Consider the following 12568-nt stretch of genomic DNA (forward strand, 5'->3'; position numbering starts at 1 on the left):
GCAGTGCAGGCGTGTGCATATGGCACTGCTGGAGAGACTGCAGTGCAGGCGTGTGCATATGGCACTGCTGGAGAGACTGCAGTGCAGGCGTGTGCATATGGCACTGCTGGAGAGACTGCAGTGCAGGCGTGTGCTTGTACAGAATTTCTTATTTAGATAACCATATGTGTCCAAGGCACCAGAACATAACGAATTTGCCCTTATGAAAGAATAGCAGAGGTATGAAAGTTACTTAGCCCTGATGCTTTATTTACCTTAGTAAGTTCTACAGTGGTGGTCACTGGCGTAGGGAAGTGACATGATAGTGTTCTATAAAATGCATTAAATATTATTTTAAAGAGTATTGTGTAATACATTTTATAAATAATGAAATATGAATAGGCAGCTTGCTGAGCAAGAGATAAGATCTTCTACAATAAAAATACACTTTGCTAAGATAGATGTCAAATTAACAGGGAGGCTGTGTGAGTCTCAGCCGGGGGCGGGTGTCCTAAACCTATTGTTCTTGTAACATTGTGTGTGTGTGTGTGTGTGTGTGTTTTTTTTTTTTTTTTTTTAAATAATATTTTTTATAGTATTGTAAAGTTCTGTGGAATATGTTGGCACTAGTTAAATGGCTGAAAATTAAGCTGTTGTAGTTCAGGGGCATGATTTATACACCAAAGCTGCTTCATTAAGCTAAAGTTTTAAATTTTTTTTTTTTTTTTTTTTTGCATTATTTATATGAGGCATTAAAACAGTGGGACTCTATCTGTATTATATTGCAGAGGCCCCAGTGGCACTGTGTGTGTACGATCAGATGTTTGGAAGGACCTTTTCCTCAAGCATTGTACAAATAAATGTTCACGGCAGCATTTCTTTTTTTAATTTTTATAAATTCTTTATTTCTGGTGCGCTGTGAGTTATACATAAGCTCACCTTGCCACAATAGCAGGGCCGGTGCAATCATGGTAATACATTGTGAGAGGAGCAATCCATGATAGAGCTAGAATTATTAGTAAATATGAAATCACTTTTGATATTGCGCACATTTACCGGTATTTATTTTTAAGTTGGGAGATCCCTAGTTTAAATTTATTAACACTTTTTCAAAGGCAAATGAGGAGCTTTTTTTTATCTTTGACATGAGATATTATCTCTCTCTGTACCCCAGATGGCACCTGCCAGAAAAGCACCCTATCAGGATTTACCAACGTTAGAATTGCTGGGAATTCAAAGTGGATTCCAAAATAGCTAAAATCAGAATTGCTATAGAGCAGGGGTAGGCAACCTACGGCACTAGTGCCGTGCACGGCACTCGAGGTGTCTTTCCACGGCACTCAAGGCTGCTAGAGCAAAACAGGCTCTGGCCTATCAGGCGTCTCAGTGATACTTCAGATATCTTCTAATACGAAAAGGTGGTGAAGGAAAATCCTCAATTTATGCATTGCAGAACGTAGAGGAAGTGACCTCAGATCAGTTCCTCCCAGCACTTGTGAATGGGAATCCACACTGTAGTAGAGCAGCCTGCAGCTGCTGTTGCAGCTCCTGTCCTTGACCTGTACCTGGCCAGCCTGGTCTCCACTGGAACCCAGGGAAGCCACTCACACTGCTAGATATACACAGACCTGCAGAATAAGCCTCCCCTCATACAAATAATACAAACAGCCCACACACAAACATACACACAATCCCCACTAACGCAACACCACTAACAATCCACATACATGCACACAATCCCACATGCAGCCTCTCACATGCAATACCCCAAACAGCCCCCACACACTACCAAAAACACAATGTGACATATCCATCCACACACAATTCCACAAGCAGCCCTCATACACAGCCCACATTCATATGTATCATACACGATACCATAAACTACTAATGCACATACAGGGCTGCCATCAGAAATTTCGGGGCCCCTGACAAAGCACAAGGTCTGCCCCCCCCCCCTCCCCCCCCTCCCGGGCCAGCTCACGCCCTGCCTTGTCCGCTGACAATGATGCAGGACTGAATGTGGTGTGTATAGTCAGGGCCGTCTATAATATGATTAGGACCCTGGGCAATGCATTTTCTTGGGCCCCCTGGGCCTTGCCTCTCCCACCGCCTCACCCCCCAATTACGCCCAACCCGCAATCACACTGACAGACGTACTGGCACATACACACACAGACAGACATTAAAACATTCACAGATACATACTGACACACACATACACTGACACACAAATATATCCTGGCAGACATACTGGCACACACAGACACATACACTGACAGACATACTGACACACACACAGGCCTACTGACACACACATACACACACACACACACACACACACACACACACACACACAGAGACATACTGACACACACACAGACATGCTGACACACACACACACACTGACACACACACACACACACAGACAGACATACTGACACACACACACACACACATACATACTGACATACACACAGACATACACACAAACACACAGACATACTGACACACACACACAGACATACTCACATAAACACACACAGAGACATACTGACATACACACACAAACATACTGACATACACACACAAACATACTGACACACACACACATACATACTTACATACACACAGACCTACTGACATACATTAAGCCACCCTCCAGGTTCTTACCTTTTCCTGGAGGGTGGTTTCCCTGGTTCAGTGGCAGGCTGAGGCAGATGGGAGTTCTCCTCTGGAACTCCTCTCCTCCCTGCCTTCCTCCTCCCGCGCGGCTAGTCACTTCCTCCCAGCCGGCTGAAGAACAGGAAGGGGCCCGGTCGCGATGTTTAAGCGCCACAGTGCCCGACCGGGCCCCTGCTGACACATGCTCCCCGGGTCAGGTGGCCCTTAGTGCATGGGCCACCCGGGGAGCCTCCTCAGTGTGCGGGAACCGCACCGCCCGGTCCATAGCGGCTGCGCAAATTGCGGGGCCCACGGGGCAGCTGCTCTGGGCCCCCCAGGAGCAACTGGGCCTGGGGCAGCTGCCCCGTTTGCCCCGCGTTAAAGACGGCCCTGTGTATAGTGGAAGTGAATTAGAATGTGTGTAATGGATGTAGTGTTTGTGTTTGTGCAGTGAATGAAGAGTGTGTGTTTGTGTAGCGGATGAAGTGTGTATAGTGAATGCAGAGTGCGTTTGAGTAGTGGATGTATTGTGTGTACAGTGATGTAGTGTGTGTGTGTAGTGGATGTAGTGTTTGTACTAGATGAAATGTCTTTAGTGGATGCAGTGTCTGTAGTGGATGTAGTGTGTGTATTAGAGGCAGTGTCTGTGTATAGTGAATGCAGATTGTTTCAATTTGTGGTGGATGCAGTGTGTGTACTGTGAATACAGGATGTTTGTGTAGTGGATGCTGTGTGTACAGTTAATGCAGAGTGTGTGTCAGTATAGTGAATCCAGAGTGTGTGCATAGTTTAGTGAATGCAGAGTGTGTGTTAGTGTGTAACAGGGAGCCGGGGGTTGTCACCCCCTGATGGCGGCCCTGTGCACATATACAATATAATAGCTCATATACGCACAAATACAACGATACAAAGCAATTACAGTAAAAATAACACAAGCAGAATACAACAGCATACAAACCTCAATTTAAAAAAAATAGGATCGGCACGCTACGGGACATCACAATCCTATATCGGCACAGTGCTGCTAAAAGGTTGCCTACCCCTGCTATAGAGAATTCTTTTATGATTTGGCTATTCTTTCTATGATTTGGAAATCCCTTTAAATTCCCAGCAATCTTTTACTAATTAACCCTGTGTTCTCCTGTCTTTAGATGATTCAAACTCGAACTGTAAATAATACAGAATATGCTCCAGCAAATTATAGCGTGCCTTGGGCTGGATTTGGGCGAGGAAAGGGGGAACCTATTAAACCTATAGGGCCAGAAAAACTCCAATCTGCACTTTCCCTCTCCTGCCAATCATCACAAGCAAATACTTTGTGTCCAGGAAACTATTTTAGATCGAGCAAGTCTCCCTAGTGTTGTCATTAATCACATGTATTCGTGATTGCAAATAAAAGGCTGTGTACCGTATTTAACCTTCGACCACAATATTATACTAAAACAAGTCGTTAAGCGGACAAGTGCACCAGTTATTTATTGTCCCCCTTTCTTTTGTCACCCATACATTTTGATGTCACAAGTTCATCTGGCATAGCGCACAGTTCCCACGCTACCATTTTACTATACACTGCAATCTCTGGCCAGAGAAATGCAGTAAATTCTCTCTGCTGGTTTTAACGGTCTTAAAGAAATGTGACCACCTTTCAAATCTCTTTAAATGTTATAAAACCTTGTCCCGTCTCCAAGGTGATTGTCACAAATGGAAAAACCCAGTCACACTGCCTGCAGTGATAGACCAATCATATCATGACCCACTGTTCCTCCCCCATTTATAAATCTGATACTTGGAGGAACTTTCCTTGAGTTTAATGTCTTTCACCTTCTTTGGAAGGGCATGGGTTGCATGGTGTGACCTTGGTGTGTATTCCCTTCTAACTGCATAATGGAGCCAGCTGTTTGGGAAGCTTGTAATTTTAATTGTCAAAATGACCAAACTGGTAAAATTCTCTCAGTCCGCTATGTTTTCAGTCCCGCTACTCTGGCAATAAATGTAAAATTCTCTTTGAATTCTCATTTTTTCTTTTCTTTTCTCTTTTCTTTTCTTTTTTATTCTTTATTTTTGTAGTGCATATAAAGAATGACAGACATGCTTGTAATGTCACAGCAGGCTTGACATAAAAAAAATACAAACGGTAAAATTGACTTGTGACATTGTGATAATACAGCACTAGTTTTTTGTTGTAGAGTATTCAGGCTAGGCACATTTATCCATAGTAAGTTCAGCTATGTGTGATTATTAGTAAGCATGCATAAAAATTGCTGGCATGTAACTTAACATATGCTAACTGGGTTATCTACTTGGAGTAACTACTTTATGTTAGAACAGATTTCTTTAGCAGGAGTAAGGTAGGGTAAAGTGAGATTAGAAACTGCTGGGGTCTCTCAAACAACGGGAAACAGCTCAAATATGCAAGCTGAGTTATCCTGTCGTTTTCTAGACTGTATAATTCGAGTTCAGTTTAGCCCACACCATCCCGACAGAGGATACGTGAGAGTCCCAAAGTCCCCAACAAGGCCCCCCTCCTGCCCCAAACCATGTAGCTTGGTCTATAGCACCATCCGTTTTCATCCTGTCCGGGGGTGGCACGCTCGTTTGGGATGGTGGTGTCTGTGCTGACGCGGTGCGGCCATCTTGGACACACTCTGACTGACTTGCGCCTCTTCCGATTATGTACGCCTGCTCGCTCGTTGTCGCCCTTTGCCCGCTTGTCTTGCGGGGACCGGGATGACCCCCACCGATCTGGGGGGGGGGAAGGGGTTAGGTCAGTTGTGGTTGCTGGGGATTCCGGCGTCCGAGAGAGCGGCCGCCTCTCTCCGGCTTCAGCTCCCACAGGCCTCAGATTGCTTCTCGGTCTAAGTTCCCCAACACTCTTCCAAAGGGTGTCCCCCGGTTCCTCGGTGCACCCCCTACGTGGGTGGCACACCTTGGGGCGTCGTTGGGCGGTATAGCCGTTGATATTGCTTTTTGTTTCGCTCGCCCGCCAGGAGCTCTTTCCCTGTACGTCTGTTCGACTTGGCGGTCAAGCCCCGGCCCCTAAATTCTCATTTTAACCCTGTGAGAGACTTTTACACTAAACATCCAATTATATGTGAAGTGTCATGGATTTAATGGGAATTATTAACTAATTTTGATAATTGAAATTTGAATTGCATACTTACTCAAATACCCAAGCGGTGAGAGTAGCGGAGTTTGACTACGTCTGCCTAGCAATTGCCATTTCCCACTGAGTAAACCCAGAGTGAATGTAACATTTTCGTCTAAAGCACCAGATTTGGAAGCCTAGCTTTTTTAGAGATTTTGCCATGTTGGCCTAATTACATGAATAGTCCAGTAAGCGATGCAACGGTCTCTACCTGCTGTCATCAGGTCTAGATTGCAAGCTCATGTTTACAAGACACTCTAAATCACCATCCGCTGCTTTAAAACTGTAATTCATATGATGCCTTGCCTTCCATAGGCTGGTGTCTACCATGGATCTAAAGCAACGCTAACCCACCATCAAGGTTTGGCTTTCATTTAAATAATATATTTTCCAACCTATCAGGGGATTTATAAATTTTTAGTCCTCTGCTTTAGTTTTCGCTGAATTTCCATCCGCCTCAGTCAGCTATAAAAACCAGCTGTCTGCTTAGTCAGGCTGCTGTTTGATTGCTACTCCGATCTCCCTCAGGCATTCCGAATATAATATTACTTGTCAGGAGCCTGCATCGCTTCTCAAGCTTCCTCTGCTAAAGCCGGCTTTGCATAGTAAGAATGATCTCCCCCTCACAGCACACATGCTACGTAATGATGACCACTGTTTAGAAGACAAGATAAAGACTTCAGGTTGTTTCCAACACGATGGATACTCTGCGAGTTCGCTCATTTTCACGTATAACCTGTAGATGTATGTGCAGCTGTTTTGGAATAATTGCTTGGCAGATCTCCTTTTTGGCATAAGGAATGGGGAGCAAGATGCAGGAAGTGTCACTGAGGATATAGGGAGTGGAGGCAGCAGGAGAGAGCCCACTGCTCAGGTAGTTTGGGAGTTTTCAAGAATTGGTTATAAACCGTATAAGAAAGTATACAAGAACTAGCCAATTTCGTGTAATTACATGGGGGACCAAAATTACATATATTATACAAAGTGAGATGACTTTGGTGCGCATGCATATATTCTCCCCATAGTTTAAAGGTGCCCAAAATATAAATCCTTAAATGTGTTAAAATTGCAACTTTCATGATTCTTTGCCTTCCTAATTGCTGACAACGCATCATGGGAGTTGTAGTCTTACTGCATCTGGGAGATCTGGCTATAGTCAGTGTTATGGCTGCGTGTGTGTGTGTGTGTGTGGTAATTTATTTGTTTTATTTTTTTTCCTTGGGAGGTTCTAAGGAGGCTTTACTACTGTACAGAGCGCTGAGCTTGGGATAAAGTTTGCAAGATAGATTTTAAATATATAATTTTAATGTGAGATTGGTGGCCTAACCACACACATAGAAATGTATAGCATGTTACCAGGTAACACGTACAAGGTCAACCACTAAAGTGAGAAATGCCAGGAATTCAAAATAATTTAGGGGGGAAAAAATGAAATGGACAAATTTTTTTTTTGGATAAATTTGAATTTCTCCAAGTTAATTCTGTTTAGCTATTTTTGCCATTAATTTCTGACCCTGTTGGACTTTATCATAAGTTGACTAGTAGTTGGCTTTGTTCCGAATACCATGGTAATGCGTTTACCCCTTTTTAAATAAATGTTATATGTAGCTTTCCTCCTGTGTTATTTGACACGGTCTCTTTGTCCAGAGTGTGGATCGAATGACGCATTTGAGACGGTCATTGGATAGATCCCACTGTCTCACTGCGTGATGAGATACCTTTGTATAGTCTGCATACAAGGCATGAGACCTGCTGTGTGCATTCGATGCTAATCTTGCATTCCCCTAACATTAGACTTAGAAACACTGAATGTATCCTGTACCTATGCCGTCACGTTCTAGGTTTCTTTGTTTGTAATCTAACCTTTGAGAGCCTCTCTTACAGGCTTGGGCTGATGCATTTCGGAGCAGCCCTGACCTGACTGGTGTGGTGCATGTTTATGAGGAGTTAAAGAGGAAAGGCATAGAGTTCCCTATGGCCGATCTGGACGCGCTGTCTCCAATACACACACCGCAAAGGGTAAGTTGCAGAACAAAATGAGCAGGTAACAGACTAAACTAGCTTTACCTTGTTAATGGATAGTGGATGCAATTCGTTTATATATGTTTTTTCATTTTATAAACCATGTTTACAACCAACATGCCAAAATAGCTATGCTTGAAACATTCTCTATTTTGGGTACTTCCGTTTAAAATCTGCAGGTCTCTAGTCCGATATCCACAATTCCCTTTTGGATTAAACCAGACTTGTTTGCATATTCTGAAGGGTTTTTCCTACTTTAATGGTGTTCAGTGAGCTTGGGTATTTTCCCAGATTAACTTGTTAATGACCAAACGCAGTCCTCAGTCTGGCCCCTCAAGTCACTATGAAGTCATTCACTATACTTTGAATCGTAGCAATTTGAAATCTTAAAGGCAATATTCAGGTGACAATAGCCAATATGTGACGATATCGGAGTTACTGAACTTTTTTTCCAGATAAGCGTATTTTTAAATCTACCATTTCCCATTCATATTTCAGTTCACAATGGTTCAGAGTTTAGTAAATAAAGCCCTATACCAGCATGGGGTTTTTCCATATATTGGCGTTGATCACCCTGTACAGTCCTTCAGGCATTAAGTGAGTGAATTATTCTGTTTTGTAACCTGATAATCCTGACTGTGCAGACACTCATTAGTTAAAGATGTTACCATGAGACCATTTTCTGTTCTCACCCCTATGGGGCTGCCTTTGATCCAACATACAGTTCACCCTGACAAGACTCATAATGCTTATACTATTTAATTCTCTGTGCTTAATGCAAGATATTAATTAATCACCTGTTGTCTTTCCCCAACTCTTCACCTTAGCAGTCACAGAGAAAGGTTAGAAGCTCCTTCTTAAAGGAGATCGGCTTCCTGGATTTGAATGAATAATTCATGTTTTTGCAGTGTCTTAGAAACAAAGGCTTATCTGATCGCAGTGTCTGCATTATCCACCTGCTCATTGCCGGCATGCTGAGCTAGACTTGTCATTTTGGGAACTTTTCACCAAGTTCTAGTTTTGAAATAAATGTTTGTACGATCATTCTGTACATGTAGCAATTACTTGCACCCATTATTAATATTACTACGACTTGTAAAATCTTGTGATCACTGTTTTAAAGCCTTAATGTACATTGAAACCATCTCGTCGTCTCTTCTTTTGCTCTCCCTCTCTCTGCTACCCTTCTTCTTTTTTTTTTCTTGGTTGTTGTCTTACGTTTCCCTATTGTTCACTTTGTTACGTCTCGAAGCCTTTCATACAGTGTGAATGTAGTGAGGTTGTTGTATTGTCTATATACACTATGTTTCCTCACTTGCAATACACTTTAAAAGTGGGGATAAAACCACACTGTTGGTTATTTACTAAAGTGAGAATTGTTAGTAATTCAAAGTGAGTTAATATTTTTTAGTCTATAATAGCCAAACTGGAAAGTTAGCTGACTTGGAGAATTTTTCCAGTTTGGCTATTTTGGCCTTAAATTTGAAATTCACTCTGAATCCAATATTCGTTCGTGACCATTCTCACTTGAGTGAATAACTCTGGGTGACCGTACTGCTGTCTGAATAGGCACAGACAATGCAGGTCAACAAATTCTTTCTTTTCTTTCTTTCCTACAAATAAGTTGTCAGTGCACATTTTGTGTTTTTCATGAGTTTGTACAAAACATTAACATGGAGGGCACAGTGTGTAACACACAGTCGCAATCAAGTATAATAAAATGGTAATTAACTAAGGAGCAGGTTCTCACTCGGAAAGCCAATCCAAGAATAGAATATCCAAATAAAGAGGAGCACACTCCTTAATAAAAAATAAAATGTAAATCTTCATTAAATTCATACTAAAGTATATGCGCAAATGATCCCAGAGATATTAAAAAAAAAAAAAAAAAAAACACACAAAAAAAATGTATATTACAGAAAATAAGGAAGTAGCAACCAAATAAAGTCAAAACCCTAGTTAAACCCTGCCTAGGTCTAAGAACATAGAAAGTATGATATACCAAGGGATGAAGCAAAAAGAATAAAGCAAAATGAAATTGCATATCAAAGCTAGCTGGCTATACCAATATAAGAGAGGGATAGGCGATACCAAAGAAGAAAGAACTCCCCCCAACGATTCAGCTGTAAGACTTTCTCAAGGGATATTCCTTTTTATGTATATTTGGATGTACTTCCATTTTTTTCTTTATTGTACATATTGATTTTTTTTTTTTTGTAGAACTCTAGTATTAATGTGTCTGTCCGTGTCCGTGTTCCTGTCTGGAACTGAAACGTTTTATTTGATTTAGAATAAAAGAGAACTTTTGCAGTGCAGTTCCGCTCTATGTGATATGTTTTTAAGGAGTGTGCTCCTCATAATTGTAATATTCCATGAGTTTGCCCTGTCATTCCAGTGAAGTCTTTGCTTATAAACCTGATTTATGTACATTTGTGGAAACTGAACTCTGAGCTGACAAACCACCATGCGCACTGGCACGCAATTAGTGTACCGAAACAAATCAAGGGAAAAGTAAATAAATTTCCATGCAGGGCCCTGTGCTATGCCTTAGGCAGTTATGACAAACTTTTTAAAGTGATTATTTCTCTTTAATCTTTCTGTGGAATACACATGTTCCTTCGAGAAAGGTGAGCTTGTTATAGGTACATCTGTTACTGTGAATTCACTTGTCTAGTTGGCGTTTTATTGTTGATGTGGGAGATATATGTTGTTGTTATGGTTTTCTGTCTCTTGGTGTGGCAGAGCGTGCCTGAGGTTGATCCTGCTACCAACATGCACACGTCTCAGACCCAGAGAAAAACTAACTCCAGCACCTTGTCCACTCCTTCGTCAACTCCATCGCTATACAGCACCCCAGCAGTGCCACCACCACCAAATGTGGGAGGACCCATCACCGCCAACTCTGAGCAGGTAAGGGACAGCACAGTGCGCCCTGATGGCTGGTTGGCCTGAAGACCGAACAATCTCTGTCCATGTTTCTCACACACACCTTTACAGATATTGGTGGTTACTCAATAACTCCTCATTCTACAGATTGGCCGACTCAGGAGTGAACTTGATATAGTACGCGGGAACACAAAAGTGATGTCGGAGATGCTGACAGAAATGACTCCTGGACAAGAAGACGCGTCAGACTTGGAACTTTTGCAGGTATGGAAATAAAGGCCTGCAGTGCACCATGGGATATGTAGTTCTTCAATAGCAAGGAGGGCTATGTTTTGTCTCTTCCTGGTTTGTTCACAGAAAGCTAGAGTGTGGAATAAATTTCTGGTTGCTTGCCCAGAAGGCACCATAAACACTGACAAACTGAAAAATGTAAACCCTTCAGAGATTCCTAAATTTAAACTGAGATTACAATCACCATACCTCTAATCTACGTACTCTAGATTATTGTAATCATTCTGGTGCTAGGAGGTGTTAAGTGCTGTCCTTTGGGTTTTTGACAAAACCGATGCACACCGTTTGACAAATACCTGGGAACTCCCTGACACCCATAGCAGATCCCCTACGCTTCCAGCCTCAAAATGAGGAAACTCCACATCTTCCTTATTCATCCAAGAATGAACCCTGTGTGCTTACACAATTCATAAAGGTATGGGATCATTTGTCCAAATCCAAAGTGACCATTTCAGCACGATCTGATCAACATATACCTGTGTCACTTACTTCAGTGCTGCTGAATAGGCCAACAGTGATTTGACTCTACCAGATTTTGCTGAAATTCTGTGCTTAGTAGACGTGTGCATTAATCCTTTTCATCTTTTAAGAACAAATCAAAATTCCTTTTAATCTACACTTTAACTAATCGATCGCCTAAGAGCTACCTGTGGAGTGGATCAATTCATTTAGGTGTAGATTAAAAGGGTTTGTTTGTACCAGCTGAAACTCATTAATGCACAGGTTCAACCTGTCATGGCGAGGTTCATAATTTAAAAACACAAGGACAGATAATGAGGAAATTGGCAAAATTTCTTATGTCGCATTCTGAGCAGGTGAGCCTTTCCCTGACGGCACACACAGCTTCCTAGTATCATAACCCCTGCAATAAGGTCTTTAATGGAAATTGGGGGGGAGGGGACACTTTTTTGGCTCTTACGTGATTTCTAATGGTTTACATCTCCCTTATCAGTGAAGTCTGATGCATTTGCTCTAATGATCATAACATGATTTGTTATTCAGGACCTGAACAGGACCTGCCGAGCGATGCAGCAGAGGATCGTGGAACTTATCTCACGAGTGTCCAATGAAGAGATAACAGAGGAACTCCTTCATGTCAATGACGATTTAAATAATGTTTTTCTTCGATATGAAAGGTGAGTGTCCTTTAATAGCAATGCCAGATCTGAAGCCAGAGTAGGGAGATTTTTGGCTTATGGCGGCCTTTGGACATACAGGACAAGATCTGACAAAACCTGAATATTAATTTGTTTCTGGTTATCTTGATAGCTGGTGGGTAAAGGTGTCATTTAGGCAATCTGCAGTTGATTTCTATGGTATCTCCTTTCACATGAGAAAGATGAACCGTGGACCTTGTGTTAATCACGATTTCCCATATTCCCCCATTTTGGACTCTGGTAAATGAGTGATGGTACACCGGTAAAACGAATCTAAGCATGTCAGAGAGAACAAAAAGAGAATGAATGTGGGGCTGATAAACAGATGTTTACCTGCTGTTATTTTCTCCTGCAAGGCACTGCCGTCCAATGGGGGAAAAATAGACGCCTTCATGAACCTTCAGGTTTATATTAAAACTAAGAG

At 42.0% G+C, this 12568-nt stretch overlaps 1 protein-coding gene across 3 annotated transcripts in view; it reads left to right on the forward strand.

Annotated features, from left to right (window-relative positions):
- The window catches only part of TOM1L2 (target of myb1 like 2 membrane trafficking protein), a 69067-nt gene that overhangs the window by 35858 nt on the left and 20641 nt on the right, over window positions 1–12568 (forward strand). For all 3 annotated transcript variants that reach the window (XM_063430659.1, XM_063430660.1, XM_063430662.1), the window contains exons 5-8: window positions 7673–7807; window positions 10553–10720; window positions 10844–10960; window positions 11990–12123. In XM_063430659.1, the coding sequence (XP_063286729.1) occupies window positions 7673–7807; window positions 10553–10720; window positions 10844–10960; window positions 11990–12123 (554 nt within the window). The remainder of the gene's footprint in view (window positions 1–7672; window positions 7808–10552; window positions 10721–10843; window positions 10961–11989; window positions 12124–12568) is intronic.

The sequence above is a fragment of the Pelobates fuscus genome, chromosome 8 (genome assembly GCF_036172605.1).
Source record: "Pelobates fuscus isolate aPelFus1 chromosome 8, aPelFus1.pri, whole genome shotgun sequence".
NCBI lineage: Eukaryota > Metazoa > Chordata > Amphibia > Anura > Pelobatidae > Pelobates > Pelobates fuscus.